Genomic DNA, 16,999 nt, shown 5'->3' on the forward strand with positions numbered 1-16,999 from the left:
AATAAAATAAAATGGAGTTGGGGGAATTCCCTGGTGGTCCAGCGGTTAAGACTCTGTGCTCTCACTGCCAAGGTTCAGTCCGTGGTCAGGAAACTAAAATTCTACAAGCCATGTGGCACAGTCGAAAAAAAAATTTCTTTTTAAATAAAAATTAAAATAAATAAAATAAAATGGAGTTGGGAGGCCAGAAGAGGGAGCCCTTACACCCTATAATCATCAATTGCATACTCAACAGGAAGAGAAATACCTTAGCATCTTCAACATGAAGGTTACTACTCTATCACCCAGCAGGAGGGAGAAAGAATTTCTCTTGGCCTGGCAACAGCTCAGCCAATGAAAAGCCACTGCACTTTGAACTCCCAGTTTCCTCCAATGGGCTCTTTGTTTAGAACAGCCCCTCCCAACTCCTCCTTCTCCTCTATAAAAGAAGTGCCTCTCCTTTGTTCTCTGGACTTGCCTGTGGCACCCTATAGACTGCATGTCCCAAAACTGCAATTCTTTGCAATAAACCCATTTCCTTGTAAAATAACTGGCTGTTATATTGTTTTAAGTCAACACCTGAAAGATTTTTAAATGCTGATCCATGAACCAAAAAACAGGATGATTTCTTCTTTGCAGAGTATATATTTGGAAAACAAAAGCAGGAGAAATTTAGTGGACAGAGCTGAAAACACAACAAAAAGAAATGGAAAACAGGAGGAAAAGAGACTTAAAATTTAAAGGATCATTCCAAATAGTCCAACAAATAAATAAAATGGGATCCAAAATGAGAAAAGTAAATAGAAGTATTCTTGCAGGCACTTTTTAAGCCGATGCAGCATAAGGGAAGATTTATGTCAGAAAGTCAAATATCTAATCAAGTGAAAAAATGCAATAACTATAACTTTAAAACACAGATACACACACAAAATGGCACAACAAAGAAAATGCTTGGCCCACTTGGCTCAGCCATGAAAACACCAAATATGGATGTAAACCAAACCCAGAATGTGTTAATAATCAGACCAGGTTGGGTGGAAAGGAGAGCACCCACAGAGTCTGTCTCAGGGCAGGTGCCCCACGGACAGCAGTATAAGCACATCTCTCAGAAATGGGGTGTGATGGACGGCCCCTGGGATCTGATGTGGAGGCCCTCACCCCTCAGTGTGGCTGTATTTGGAGATGGGGCCTCTTAGGAAGTCACATGGTTAAATGAAGTCATAAAAGTGGGGCCCTGATCTGGGAAAGGATCATTGCCTTTCCCAGAGGAGGTACTGGGGAGCTGTCTCTCTCCACACAGACACACTGAGGAAAGGCCACGTGAGCAAACCACGAGAAGAATAGAATGAAACCTAACTTGCTGGTGCCTTGGTCTGTGACCTCCAGCCTCCAGAACCATGAGGAATAAATGTGTGTGGTTTAACCCCCAAGTCTATTATATTTTGTGGTGGCAGCTGGAGCTGACCAATACACAAGGGTAAGACACAGTTGGAAGTGGCCATCCTGGAAAGCCCAGGGGGTCATGAGACTGCTAAATTTAGTTTCAGCCTTTTAGCATTATTTGAATTTTCCCCTCTCCATTTTTTTAATAAAAATTAAAATTAATTAAAATACTGGTTTAGGAACCTTCCTGGTGGTCCAGTGGTTAAGACTCCCCTTTTAAATGCACGGTTTGATTCCCTGGTCAGGGAACTAAGATCCTGCATGCCACACTCAGCACAGCCCCCCCCTAAAAAAGATATAGTAGTGCAAACATTACAAAGATTATACTAAAAGGAAACACTAAGCATCCTTTTAAAAGAAAAAATATGCTTTTGAAAAACTGCATATAATTCAGATCTTTTGATATATTTTTATATATATTTTAATAATATACTTTTTAATTACAAAAGATATATGTTTTATAGGAATTTGGAAATGTAGAAAAACAAAAAGAAGAAAATAGAAAGCCTATGTTCTCCAACCATACAGAAAAAAAAACCCCCGTGCACCCATCCTGCTATTAGACATTCAAGTTACTCTAACTGCTAGCTATTACAAGCAATGCTGCAAGCAACATTCTTTATGATTATTTTTAAATATTTGTTCAAGAGAAGACACCGGCCCTACAGACTAAAAATGAGCCAGTGATCCAGAGAGGGTCATTACCAGATGAAAGCATGTAAATGATTCAAAGGGCACAAGGTTGGATGAGCAAGGGCCAGGGAATGGGAGCCTCCTGCTGCTGGGGGCTGAGGAGGGTGCCCATCCAGCCACACCACACAGGCTCACCTCTATCCATCAAAACTGGGGGAGTTTAGTACTTCCTAGGTGGCGCAGTGGTTAAGAATCCACCTGCTAACACAGGGGACACAGGTTCGAGCCCTGCTCTGGGAAGATTCCAAGTGCCATGGAGCAACTAAGCCCGTGCACCACAACTACTGAGCCTGTGCTCTAGAGCCCATGAGCCACAACTATTGAGCCTGTGTGCCGCAACTACTGAAGCCCACACGCCTAGAGCCTGTGTTCCACAACAAGAGAAGCCACTACAGTGAGGAGCCTGCGCACCACAATGAAGAGTAGCCCCTGCTCAAGCAACTAGAGAAAGCCTGTATGCAGCAACAAAGACCCAACACAGCCAATAAAAAAAAAAACAAAAAAAAAACAACTGGGGGAGTTTGGTCCAAACAAAAAAGCTGAGTCCAGTTGCCACAAAGGGTTTTCACCAGTTCTGAGAAGGATCGGGGCTGAGGCTGTAATCCACCCAGGGGAGGGGTGAGGATGGGTGAGGCTGAAGCCCTTACATGCACGAGGCCCTGTGCAAGGCCTGTGAAGACTGTGTTCATTTTCACAAAGTCAGATGGCCAGCCTGAGTTCCAGGATGGGACTAAAGAGATTACTGAGTTGCTTCTCCAGATCAAACGCTTTTTGGAATTAATGGGCTCTGAGAGGACCCTGAGTGGTTCTCAAAAATGTGCATTTGTACTGATGTGACATGGGGGAAAAATAAAGCCATGATTTTCTTACACAGACATACACACACACATACTGGGCCTCAAGGTGGAATGAAGAAAGAATTATTAGACCGCCCTCCTTTCCTAACTGAACAACCACTACTTGGCCAAATTCCATTATTTCTAATGACTGCACGTAAACTGGTGCAAATGAAGTCAGGATTCTAGAAGAGATTAACAGAGCCAGTGAGTATGAATCAAATTCTCATCTCTGTGACACTAACTGGTGCACAAACCTGAGAACGGGCTGATCCCCTGGCAGCACAGGACAGATGCACACGGCCGCCAGCCCAGCCTCCCCGACCCAGCGCTGCGCAGCAGAGCCACGGAAGGCATGGGGCTCACAGGCCGAGGTCTTTGCAGGCACTTCCCTTTCATAAACCCACCGACGCACAGCCCCAGACAAAGGGGGCTCTCTATTCCAGAATTCTTCAGTCTGATGGCTAACTGCACTTTCGTGGACTTTGTTGAAACCTGTCATCAAAGACCACAGAGTTTTATATGACTAAAGCAGCGAAAAAATATTTTTTGACTCTCCTGTAACTAGTTTAGAACCTTTTACTAGCCAGCCTCCCCCCACTGAGAGGCATGTAAAATGCACACAGTGTGTTGGTACTATGACAGGGGCCCCCGTGGACACGCTGTGTCACCGGAGCCTGGGCTGGAGTCCAGGGGCAGTGGGAAGAAAGCTCTTCTTTCTTCCGTGTTGTGAAAGAAAGAAGAGCGTACTCAGACCTGCACCTAGAAAAGATCCCTTTGGGCACTGTGGGGAGAAGAGACTGAGGCAGAGACTCACCCAGAAGGATCTGTGGTGGGCCAGGATGGGATGGTGGGAGCCAGAGTGCAGAGAGCAAGAAGCCGAGGGGTTCAATGCACATTTGGGCGGGGAATCGGGTGGTCCAGGTTGACCTGGTAGATGGTGGTGCCACTTCTGGAGGCAAGGATGGCCATGAAAGGAGCAGGTTTGGGGTGGGGAATTAATATGCTTCCCTCTCAGGAAATATGATTATTAAAATCGGAATGTGTCGTTCACTACTTTGAAATCATTTGTAACCCAAGTGCGAATTTCGCCAACATCTAGCAGACCACTGAGTTCAGGTAATGATGAAGAACCACAAAAGGATCTGAAACTCCCTGGGCACCTACTGTGTGCACACACCACCAGGGGTCAGCTCACGGGACATCCCTGACAACCTCACTGGGCAGGCCCTTCCTTCATCCTCCCTATATTACAGAAAAGTTCAGAGAGGTGAAGCAACTTTCCCACCAACACACAACCAAGAGAAAGCTCACCCAGAAGACACAGCCTGTGGAAAAGTCATCAAGTGAGGGACCTTTAAGTCAAACCACTGAGCTTAACGTTCTTCCCATCCTGCCAGCAAGGTGAATGGAAAGATTTGTAAACTCCTGTCTTTTTGTTTTTTCGGTCGCACCACACAGCCTGTGGGATCTTAGTTCCCCAACTAGGCACTGAACCCAGGCCCTCAGTGAGAGCATGGAGTCCTACCCACTGGACCGCCAGGGAATTCCCTGTTAACTCCTGTCTTGAGAGCCCCACAGCTGCACACTAAGGCCTGTCTAAAAACATCTCCAATCACCAACCTTGAGATCATCTGTTCAGTTGAAGGAATTCATCCAGTTGGACACGTCACACACCTAGAAGTTGACAAGCGACTGGCAGCAGGGCCACACTCTCTTCCCAAGCGTCCTGCCCCACACTTAAGAGTGACTACAAGCACACGGGACTTCCCTGGTGGTCCAGTGGGTAAGACTCCATGCTCCCAATGGAGGCAGGCCACGATTACCAGCCCTGACCAAGAGTGCCTCACTGGCTGGCCCCCCAGGAAGATGTAAGGAAATAGCAGTTGAGACTCTGTCCTCGGGGAACTTCTCAACCAGTGAGGAAGGTAGTGAAGAGAAATGAAAAGCATTTGTTGCTGTTAGACACTAAAACCAGCAGCGATATAAACAAGGTCCTACTATAGAGTACAGGGAACTATATTCAATATCCTGAGATAAACCATAATGGAAAAGAATATAAAAAAGAGCACATATATAACTGAGTCACTCTGCTGTACAGCAGAAAATAAGACAACACTGTAAATGAACTATACTTCAATAAAAAAGAGAGAGAGACAGAAAACCAGTGGCGATCGCGAAGTGCAGGTGGTGGAAGGGCTGAAGATGGCCGGACTCATGCCTGACCAACCAGGCCAAGCACAGCCCCTGGAGGCCAGGCTAGCTTCTGAGCCTGCTAACGTCTTACAGACCCTGGGTCCCCAGGCCAAATCATTAAGTAAATCAGTAGCCAAAACGCCCACGTCATCAGAGGACCCTCTGCCAATTCACATCAAATTTAAATGGTGGGTATGAACCAACCAAAGTTATGCTCAAAGTTCCACTGACAACGGGCAGTAGAGACTGGGAAGGTCTCCCACACAGAAAACAGGAGAGCAGCAAGGAATTTTGTGACTCCTCAGCCCAAGGCTCAAAATGACCCCAGGTGACTAGGATAAAAGCCAGGGGCATCCCTGTTTTCTCAGTTTTGACAAAGACCCATTTAAAAGGCTCATTTACTGTCTCTCAAGTCAGTGATATGAAAAACAGCCGTGTGAGCACACATGAAGCCAATGAGGACTGCTGTTCAGGCCTCCCGCCAGGGAAAAGGAGCCTGGGTGACACCAGTAAGCAGGATCGGAGGAGCCTCGTGGCTGACACACTCCTCCAAGCAGAATTCATGCTGAGAGAGGCACCTGCTGCTATAGGAAATGCATCCCTTGAGCGGAGGTTCCCGCCCCACTCCTCCTGGCAGTAGGCATTCACTAGCTGCCTATGCAGTACCCATTCTCCTTCTCCCTCCCTCGTTAACCCTAATCTTCCCCTGAAGGACCACTCTCCCTGTTGGAGAATGGTGATGCTGTCTGGGTGGGGCTCCCCACTTTTCTTCTGGGTTGGCCCTCTTTGGTGTAAGCCCAGCAGCAGAGCCTCAGCCCTTGCACAATGATTATGCTGGAGTGGGCAGGACACATTGGCACACAGCATCCCCAGCCACTCAGGGCAAACTGTGGGACTTTCCTTCAACGGGAAGCATTTGTTTACAAAATAAGGGAGCCAATCTGAGAGCAAAGCTGGCACGGGAAGGCAGAGGCAAAGAAGCATTCAGAAAAGGGACGGGGGGGGGGGGGGGGGGCTTCCCTGGTGGCGCAGTGGTTAAGAATCTGCCTGCCAATGCAAGGGACACAGGTTCAACCCCTGGGCGGGGAAGATCTCACATGCCATGGAGCAACTAAGCCCATGTGCCACAACTACTGAGCCTATGCTCTAGAGCCCTCGAGCCACAACTATTGAGCCCACGTGCCACAACTACTGAAGCCCGCACACCTAGAGCCCAATCTCTGCAACAAGAGGAGCCACTACAATGAGAAGCCTGCACAACACAATGAAAAGTAGCCCCAGCTCACTGCAACTAGAGAAAACCTGTGCACAGCAAGAAGACCCAATGCACCCAATAAATAAATAAACATATTTAAAAAAAAGAAAAAGGGACAGTTTCTCACAAAACTGAATGTGATCTCACCATACAATCTAGCAATACTGCTCCTTGATGTTTTACCCAAGGGAGATGAAAACTCATGTCCACACAAAAACCTGCACACAGGTGTTTATTGCAGCTTTAGTCATAACTGCCGAAAATTGGAACAATGAGGATGTCCTTCAGCAGGTGAATGGATAAGTAAACTGTAGTCCATCCAGACAGTGGATTATTATTCAGTGCTAAAAAGAAATGAAGGGACTAAATGAAGGAACTTCTCTGGTGGAGCAGTGGTAAAGATTCCATGCTCCCAATGCAGGAGGCCCAGGTTCAATCCCAGGTCAGGGAACTAGATCCCACATGTATGCTGCAAATAAGGAGCTGGCGAGCCACAACTAACACCCGGTGAAATCAAATAAATAAATTAAAAAAAATTTTTTTTAAAAGAAAGAAAAGGCTGCCAAGGACAATTAAAAAAAGAAAAAGAAAAAGAAACGAGCTATCGAGCCACAAAAAGACACGAGCTATCAAGCCACAAAAAGACACTGAGAAACCTTAAAAGCATATTACTAAGTGAAAAAAGCTAACATGAACAGGCTACATACCGCATACTTCCAACTACATGGCATTCTGGAAAAGGCAAAACTATAAGAGAATAAAAAGATCGGTGGTTTCCGGCTGGGGGCTGGAAAGGATGAACAGGCAGAGCACAGAGGAAACTACCCTGTATGGTACTATGATGATAGCTACATGTCATTATATACTTGTCCAAACCCACAGAACGTACACCACCGAGAGGGAACCCTAATGTAAGCTATGGACTGTGGGTGATTAGGATGTAGGCTCATCAGTTGTAACAAATGACCACTTTGGTGGGGGATGCTGATAGTGGGGGAGGCTGTGCATGTATCAGGCAGGAGTATATGGGAAACCTCTGTACTTTCCTCTCAATTTTGCTGGTAACCTAAAACTGTCCTTTTAAAAAAAAATCAGGTATTTAAAAGAGAAATGGCTGGAGTCTGAATCAAACCACATCTGAAGCTGGGCCTGCCTATGGACTTTTCACTTATCTGAGCCAACCAATCCCTTTCACTGTTAAAGCCGGGGTGGGCTGGATTTTCTGTGACTTTCAACCTAATGCATCCTAACTGCACACCCTTGCAGAGCAAGTAGAATGTGCTGGACTCCATATTCTGTTAATGCTGATGAACAATGACCCTGACATGGGGGACGGTCCACCCGCACAACCACACAGGCTGCCCCCAGCGGGATGGGGTCCTAGCGTAGGCAGGACTCGTGAGCGCCAGGCTCCAGTGGCCACCAGCAGCCCCATGAGAGGCAAGCTAAAAGCGAACCTGTGCCAGAGTCCTTACAGCTGAATGCTGTTAGACAGCCAGAGCCAACATAATCTATTAATATGATAGTAAAGGTTACTTATTACAAACAGAGTAAACCAAAGAGAGAAAAAGCAAAGCTGCTGCTACGACTGACCCCCGACCAAGAACTGAAAAGTGTGCAGACTGGCTGGTTGGGGGAGGGGTGGCACACAGGAATTTCTAAAATTAGAAATCAGAATTAAGCTCAATTTGTTTTTCCCTGCAGCCCAGGCCTCAAATTTAACCCCATTTTTAAACTGTTCTAATCAAATATGAAAACTGTCAGATCAGGTTTTAAAAAATGTGTCAGTTACTAGCCTTACTTATCAGGATAATTTTATAGTATATGCTGTCCCCAAAAGATTGCGAACTCAATAAGGTTTAAAGACAGTGAGCAAAAGGAGCACAAAAATTACCTAAACAGTGTATCTTCAATCACATTACTTAAAGTAAAGGACATTTAAACTTTAAAAATATTTAATCCTGTATTTGCTAGCAAGTGACCGATTTCTCTGCCACAGTAAGCCTAAAGAAGTGATCTGTACTTTTATTAACTCCACGGGAGAGCCCCAGCACCTGGGGAAGTGTCTGCAGACTCTTGATTAAATCAGCAGGGCCGCAGGAATTCCAGGCTTTCAAAGCTGCACAGGCAGGAGTATCCAGGACCAGCTACAGGGAAATGAGCGAGAACAGAAGTGCCCAATAACATCAGCAACAGGCTCCAGCTCGAGACCAAATAAACTTCCAATAACCACAGAAAAGAGAACGAAGAAACTGGTTTCCAAAGTGGCAACAACTTCTGGAGAGCACCACTCCTCACCTCCAAAGCTGTGTACGTGCCCACGTGCAAAGACTGTGATCACAACTTCAGTGTGCTGGGCATTGAAAACACAGCAGCACAACTCATTTTCCTGGCGGTGGGGGGTTGGGGGGGACGTCCAATCCTGGAGCCACAACCGCAGCCACAGGAAGTTTCCAAAGCGCTCGAAGAACCTGCAGCACAGCAGCCTCCTCACCACCACCTCCCAACCTCTAAGAAGAACCTTAGAAAACAGCTGCAAAAAGCAATGATCCAGAATTCTCTATGTATTGATGCACTGAAACATCCCTCCTCTCTTTATTAAGCCAAAAGGATTACGTCTGCCAGGTAAATGCACCTTCTGTGCAAGAGGACACAAATCTCACTGCTAAAGAGTAAGGTTTAAATGTCACATGACCACTTTTCCTAATGACTTACAAAGCCATGTATTTTAGGCTGTTCTTGATAAAACTGCCCTCAAAATACAAACATTAAAAACACTGAATGACAAATGTGAAGGCATCATGAGTAAAGACTAAAACCACAACTCACCCCAGCTCCAGGAGTCCACCCACTTTGGGGCTGAAGGGCAAGACCTTTCCCTGCTAGTTCTCCAGGCCTTGGAGGTGAGCACAGAAACGGAGGCATCGGGTCGGACTCACCTGAACTCTCTGCCTTCGCTGTACCGTCTACTTGAGGAGGCCCTCGGGGCAGCCGTTTCCAGGAGCAGCTTCTGCGTGAGCCTGCCGGGAGGAGCAGGGTCTCTGCCATCGTCTTCATCTACATCTTGGTCACACTTCCATTCCTCATCTTCGTTCAAAGTGGGCAGGTATCCAGGTACGCCCTTCCCTGTTCCTGACCCGGAGCTCTGGTCACTGCAGAGCTTCGGGCTCTCCGAGCCTGTCCTCGTGTACTCCAGATAAATATCGGACTTGAGGAACGAGGGGTAGGTGTTCTCCTCCATGGTGGACTGGATTTCCGTCTGGGCCTGGTCGAACATGGCGGGATCGATCTGCTGCTTCATGATGCAGTCCTTGATGAAGCTCTTGGTGGCTGGCTTGGTCTGCCTGGACACAATGCCGTTGTTATCGAGGATGTACTTTCGGTAGATAGCTCTGGCCAGCTTCAGCCTCTTCTCCTCATTCGAGTCACAGGGCTCCAGCTTTCTGAAGCCGCTGCAGGCAAACCAGAAGTCCAGGAGATCGGCACAGTCCTCCTGCTTCAGGAAAGTCCTAAACAGGTTTATCCCGTCTTGATCGTCCAGTAGGGAGTGCAAAGACTCGGCCCACTTCAGGTACGGAGGGGTGGGCGAAGCGCTGCCCTCAGGCTCGTACCCCAAGTCCAGATCCGAGCGCCTCGGAGTGGCTGTTGAAGTCTCACCTTTAATCCCAGCACCTTTCCCAGAGCAGAAGCTGTGGCTGACAGGCCTGGGGTCCGTGGACACCAGTTCACCCTCCTCACCAGGCACTGGGGGTCGGGGGGCATCTTCGGTGAAACTTGCTCCGAGGTCCAAGGGGAAACCCTGCTCTTGGATATTCATTTTGGGACTCTGTGCGTCAATGAACAATGAGCGCTGCACCCTAATACATCAGTACTTACGGCTCCAAAGTGAATCAATCTGTCCTGTTGAAACCATTAAGAGGACAAGGATTAGGAAAGGTGGGTCCATGGCAACATGACCACAGAGGTTTTCTCAAGACAAGACTCGCAATGATGCCCTCCCGCTCGAACTCAAAGCCAGAAATTCAGTTTAAATTTTCAATCTTTTGTCACACAAAAAGGGTTGTACTATGTTAGAACAATTTCTGGAAACTTTTCCAACTATAGGAATGCCTCTGGCACTAAGAAATGAATGTCCAGAACACAGAGAACGCCACTACCCTCAAGTATCATTCTGTGAGAACAAAGACTAGCCGCCTAGGGACCGCCCCCCGATCCTGGCTACAGAGCTGTGTGGCCAGTCCCTCTCCTCAAGCTCCAGGGAGGCAGAAGGACCAGAGTAAAGAGAGGTGATTCTGGTCCTCCCAGCTGTATAAACCTGGGTGAGAGCCAGTCCCTCACATGAAAGACGAGGATGTGTATCTGAATGTCACAGGGTCGCGGTGATACTCAGATATGGCACATCACACACCAGAAGGCAGGTGGCCACGTCTGCTCTTCCACACTCTCCAGGCCCACAGCCACTATGCTTCCTGCTACCCCATCACTTCACACTTAGTGTGCAAACACACACGTGTTCCTCTAAGTCTCAACATGCCCAAAAGAGCAGTTAACCGTGGGTCGCTTTCAGCATCTTCAAGTGAGTGACCAAAGGACATCACTCACATGCACAGGGGCCTTCTCATGCTGCCTATGATGTGGACAGTCTTTCTTTTTTTTTTTGGCTGCACAGCACAGCTTGTGGAATCTTAGTTCCCTGACCAGCGATTGAACCCAGGCCCTCAGCAGTGAAATCGCAAAGTCCTAAGCACTCGACCACTAGGGGAAGTCCCATGGACAGTCTTAAAAATGCTTCCATCAGAAAGCTGCTCTCGACTTTAAAACCTCACTTAAAAGGAAAGTGTCCTTCTGATAGCAAATGGCAATTGAGTACTCTGAGGGGCAGAGAAGGTATAGAAAAAATGAAATCCAAACACAATCAGCTAAGGAAGCATACAGCTCACATGACTCAACTCTACAAAATGAAAACCAAATTACCCACGGGACTATGGGTTTTGTTTCTGCTGCTAGGAGCCTGTCTTGTACGAGGGAGGACTGTCCTAGACCAGGACTCTGCCATGGTCTTTGGTCCTCCTTGTCACTGAGCCCACAAATTCAGGCTACACCTCCCAAGCTGGCCTGTTGGATATAAGTGGTCTGCCTAGACTGGAGAGAAGCATGACAGGTCCAAAGGCCTAGAGTACTGAACAAGCCAGAGGAAGCAGTGAAATCCTAAAACCTGGTACAAACACAAGGCGTGGATCTCCCCGGCCACCTCTCCACAGTCCAGGCCCTGGCCTGCATGTAATCTGCCCCCATACCCGCATTCTCACACTGCACACACTTCACCTGCCAGCAGCTACTAACAGCCAGAAGCATCCAGAGATGGAGGATGGGTCACAATTATTGTTCTGCAACTAATAACTCTGTACGAAAACTACCAGGTAGGCTGCAATCTCAGCCTGGGCATGAACAGCCTGCTTCTTAAGGCCAGGCCCATGGGCTGTGATACCCTGCTGCTTATGGACCACTTCAACTGCAAAGTCGCTTCTTTTGAGTCCCATCAACATGCTATGAACACCTTTGGTTGTCTCCACACCAGTTCAAGGATGTCTAGTGTCCTCTGGTCAGAGACACCATCTCAGGAAAGAGGACCCACACCTGGTGCCCCGAGCCTTACGGCTAGAGATACTCTGTAGTTCACCAGCCTTCAGAAAAAACCAAGTCATTGTGTTCTAATGGGAGGCTAATTACAAGTCTCCGTCACTTTCTCTTCAAGTGCCTATTACTTCCATGTAAATGATTTGTAGCAGCCTGATTTAAACATTTTCTGCAGGGCCCACAGCATCTAACACAAGGTCTTGCAACTAATGGGCACCAAGGAACATCTAATTTATTAACATTAAGGAAAACAACACTTGGAAACATTAAGGAAAACACCACCAAATGTTAGCTCTTCACAGGTGCTGAAATAGCAGCAAATTCAAGATCTATCCCTTTATTATAAAAATGTGCTGTCTTAGTAGACTAACTTTTCATTTGTGTGTGAACAAGTCCCCCTAATCATTTAAACTCTTTTCATAGCCCAGAAGAAACATTTCCTAAACTTCACATCTGTTTTTGGCTGTCAAATAACAGAAGACCTTTGGTGTCCCTGGAAGCACACGAACAACTCTCCAAATTATTGTTGTTACTGAAACATGCTCCGATCACCTAAATCTCTGGGTTCCCACGGAGAAGTACAGCAGGCATTCAGTGTGCACACAGATACATAACACACAGAGAGCAGTTACATTAATTCAGGTTGGAGTCAAATGCCCACACACACTGAATGTGGCCAATGGCCTGTAACCACCATCAATAAAGGGATTCCATAAAAGGAATCTACAACTCTGATACCTCATTTAAAATCTCCTTCAGTCACAGCCTAGGCACACCCCTGGGTACCATGGCAGCCAGCTCAAGGCTACAGGTGTGTGTATATTTATTTTACTCAAATATAACTCTGGAATTTTTGATTTATGTGAAGTGTGGAAATAACAGAGCATGACTCTAACATATTCCCAACTGTCTATTAATTAAAGTCTTGAAGGGCTGGGACTACTGTGTTACACGTAATCCGTTCTCCCTCCACCTAAATCCTCGATGACCAATGTAACTCAAATTATCCACTTAGCTTTTCTGAAGTTAGAAATCCAAGAAACTTCAATGCCTGCGGAAAATCAAACAGAATATTGTACTTTGTATGCTTTCCCATCCTTGTTCCTGAACAGGAGTTCCTAAAACTGAAACCCAGATACTGCTATCTTGCTAGGTCAGATTTAGACTGTGTGTTCTCCAAAACAGGGCCTGGTCCAAGTACGTCTGAGAGTCTTCCTGAAGCAGCAGAGAACATAAGTACCAGCAAAAAGGAGGGGCCGAGATGCACAACAACTCTTTATTAATTATCTTAGAGATGGGTTGAGAAAAATCCCCCACAGGACTAATGTATTTTTCTCTTCTGTCCTCGATGCTGAGCTGTAAGTTTCACTGCCCTGACTATACAGGTCTGGTTTCATGAGGGAATGAATTCCAAAATGTAGGGCAGGGGTAGACTCTAAGACACACACCCGAGAGAGAGTTTCGGGGGCAAGGCATCAACCTGAAAGAGTAAAGACCCTCAAGCCAAACGCGAGCGGAAATAAGCCTCAGGCACCTCCGCCTCAGAGGGAGTGCCCTCCTGGGGTTTCAGACTCACTCATTTCTACTTTTGCTGGGGGAGGGGAAGGGACACTCCACCGTCCCGCTTATCTCCAGGATCCCTCCGCACTCCACCCACTCAGGCCGAACATGCCCCAGGCCCAGAGACCACAGCACTGCACCCCGCACCGTCCAACCAAACACATCAGCTGCAGACCCCAGCCCCCTCCAGGAGGACCCCCCCATTCCTTCCCAGAATCCTGAGTATTCCTCACCCACTCCAGCGAACCTAGAGCAAGCGGCTGCCCTTTCTGAACCAAATCCCACTCTTCCCCATCTACAGGCCCCAGAGTCAACAGCTCTTGCCTTCCGCATCACCTGCTAGCATCCCTTCCTAGACACACCCGACCTGCCAACAGTGAACCCACACACCTTCCTCACACGCTCCAAGCCCGCACACCCTCCGAGCCCCTCTTCCGGGTCCCGCGCCCGGCCCGGCCTACGCGGCCTACAATGGGCGCCGCACAGGCCCGCGCCCCTCAGGAATGCGCGCCCGGCCGCACTACTCACCCGCGCGGCGGCTGCGGCGGTGGCGGCGGCTGCGGCGGCGGCGGCGGCGGGGCCCCGGGCCCGGCTCCCGGAGCGGCGCGGCGCGGCGCGGCCCATGCGCTCAGCGGCGGCTCGGCGGGCGGGACGGGGCGGGGGCGCGGCCCCAGGCGGCCCCCATCGCAGCGGCGGCGCGGCGGCCCGGAGGCGGGCGCGGGGCAGGCCGCGGGGGCGCCGCCGAGGCCGGCCGCCCACTCCCACCGGCCTGCTCCGCGGGGACGCGGCTCCGGCCCGACTCCGGCCGGTCCGGCGACGGCAACGGCGGCAGCGGCGGCAACGGCGGCAGCCGCGGTCGTGTCCCCGAGCGGGGAGCCGCAGCTCACAGCGCCGAAGCCCAGGCCGGAGCGCCCCCGCCGGCGCCGCCCGGAAGTGCGGGGGCGGGGCCCGGAGCGCGGGGCGTGCCAAGAGCGTGAGGGCGGGGCCAGGAGCGTGGGGCGGGGCCGGGAACATCAGACGAAGCGTGCGCGGTGACAGGGCGAAGACCTGTGGTGGAGCCTCTAGCGTGGAGGCGTGACCGGGCTGTAGGCGGAGCCGAGGTGGTGGGGCGGGGCCAAGAGATGGGTAGCCCGGCAGAGAACGCGAGACGGAACCGGAGCGCAGGGAAGGGCGAAGAGCGTAGCGGGAGAGGCCTTGAGTGGGGGCGGAGCCTGAACCGTGGAGGCGTGATGTAGGTGTAGGCCCTGAGCGTGGAGGCGGGGCCAATAGAGTCTAGGCAGACCGGAGGCGTGACGCAGAGCCCGAACGAGTGGGCTGGGTCAAATGTGTCGGTTGGGGCGGGGCCTTGGTGTGGGCGGTGCCACGACGCTGTTAAGGGTGACCCGGGACTGGGCACTGGAAACTGCGCTGGGCCCCTGGGGTTGTGTCGTCCCGGAGGTTCGTCCGAGCACCGAGCGGACGGACGGCCCCCAGGCGGCACCGCGGGCGCACGCCAGGTCGCAGCCCTTTTCTGCCGCCCACGCGGTGTCCACCTGCCCAGGGCTCCGCAGGTTGGCACCCACAGGCCCGTCCCGCGCCCAGCCGGCCTGCCACGCCCTCGGAGCTCCCTGAACGGGAATACCCTCGCAGGAGGACGGCCACCAACTGCCCACGGCACAGAAGAAAGCAGGTGTCCGGGAGCTAGGCGGTTGGAGGGCAGAGCGAAGCTGATCAGGAGCTAAGCCCCTGGTGACATCCAGTCTCTTTGTCCCCCTTCTCCATGCCTGCTGCCCTTCAGCCAGCCAGGACCCTGAGAAGGTGGGCTTGGGCGCTTCCCTCCCCGAGTCCCTAGGCCGTCAGGACCCTTCCAAGGCCAGGGCATACAGTAGACATCCAATAAATGCTGGTGGTCAGTTCGGCAGGGGCCCCAGCCTCCAAAGAGCTGTGGGCGGGACTGGCTGAGGCCCCACCCCAGCTGGTCCAGACTGCCTCAGTTCTTCTCAGGCACCATCCAGGGACCAGGCAGGGGCTCCACTTCCCATCACTGCCCCGTGGGTCCCACTGGCCCAGGCCAGCCTGAGAACAAGGGCATCTGGATGTGTCGATCCCTGCACCCACCACCCTTCTCCCCCTCGCTGTTTCCACAGCAGCCCTTGCCTGAACTGCAAGCCCGGCTGGCTAGCTCTCATGTTGCCCACCCACCACTAGCCCCTACCACGGGGAAGGATGTGGGCACCAGGAGTTGATTACTGCCCCTAAGAAACTGCTTCTGCCACCCCCATGATCACCCAGGACCTTGTGCTCCAGCAGCGCCACATCAGACCTGGCGCCTTGAGAAATGCTCCCAGCCGGCCCCAGGGTATGGCTGTACGCCCATTCTACATACACGGAAGTTGAAGCTCGGGCCACACAGGGACCTGCTTACCTCCTCCCAGCCCAGGGCTCCCCAGCCCCTCAACCGTCCCACACTGTCCCCAGTAGCCCTCATCTGGCCTGCTCTCTGGAGCTCTCACAGCCTTCAGGGCTCTTCCCTGGGTGCATTTGGTCACTTGCCCATCTTCATACTTGCATTATGCTGCCCCCCTCCCATTTCCCCAGGTCACCTCTACTGCCACCACATCTTCTCCTGGTCATTGTTCACCCTTGCTGCTCACCCTCATCCCGCATAGCTCCCAGGCAAGGGAATAAGTCCAGGCTCAGGGCACTCTACCCATCAGCCAACCACCTACCCAGCTGCCCACTCTGGCCCCTGCCAGGGGCAAGCGGCACAGAGGCATCCCAGCCCCCAGCACCTAGCTTCTCAGGATTCAGCACAGCCTCTGATACCCAGGGTTTCATAGGAAAGGGGAGCAGTGAGGGACGAGGGCCACCAGGGAAGCATCCCCAGCCTGCCAATGGCCCAGGCCACCTCCTAGGGCCATCACCACCCAGAGCAAGCTGGGCAGGGGCTATGGGTGGGGACAGCACATCAGAAGAGCTGCACTGCTGAACCCAACTGGACCCACTAGGGTCCTGGCAGCAGGTGTCAGTCTCACCCACATCCAGCTGAGATGGCCCCAGGCCTCCCAGTGCTGGGTACAGGAGGTGACTTTGCAGCCTCTCCCAGGCCCCGTTCAGCCACAGAGCCTTAGAGACACAGTGGGTGGCTTTCATGGCACAACAGAGTCTCTGTGGGGTGCAGGAGTCCTGGGTGGGCTGGACAGACATCAGGGCCTCCAGGACATTGGCCCTCAGGCTGTCTTCCCACTCCCAGACATGGGCCCCCAGTGCTTGCCTTGGTTCTGCAGAGCTGCTGCTGTGGCCAGGCCAGGCTCCCAGGGTCGTGTCCATATCCATCCTCCTCCTGGCCCATGGTGGCAGATGTCCCCAGGCCCTGGGACCAAAACAGGGCCCTCGCACCTCTGGCTCCTTGGGGCCCTCA

General features: G+C 50.9%; 1 protein-coding gene and 1 pseudogene across 3 annotated transcripts in view; both read right to left on the minus strand.

Annotated features, from left to right (window-relative positions):
* Window positions 1–16,999, minus strand: part of AXIN1 (axin 1) — a 59,053-nt gene extending 42,054 nt beyond the window's left edge. The window contains exons 1-2 of one of the 3 annotated variants that reach the window (XM_057748611.1): window positions 16,853–16,999; window positions 9,342–10,302 (exon numbers count right to left, since the gene is read on the minus strand). In XM_057748611.1, coding sequence (XP_057604594.1) covers window positions 9,342–10,219 — 878 coding nt within the window. In that variant the 5' untranslated portion in view covers window positions 10,220–10,302; window positions 16,853–16,999. Of the gene's footprint in view, window positions 1–9,341; window positions 10,303–14,127; window positions 14,216–16,852 lie in introns of those variants that run through there. The other 2 variants (XM_057748613.1, XM_057748612.1) reach the window with 2 other exon arrangements.
* Window positions 14,120–14,612, minus strand: LOC130861027 (spidroin-2-like; annotated as a pseudogene).

This window comes from Hippopotamus amphibius, chromosome 9 (assembly GCF_030028045.1).
Source record: "Hippopotamus amphibius kiboko isolate mHipAmp2 chromosome 9, mHipAmp2.hap2, whole genome shotgun sequence".
Classification (NCBI taxonomy): Eukaryota; Metazoa; Chordata; class Mammalia; order Artiodactyla; family Hippopotamidae; genus Hippopotamus; species Hippopotamus amphibius.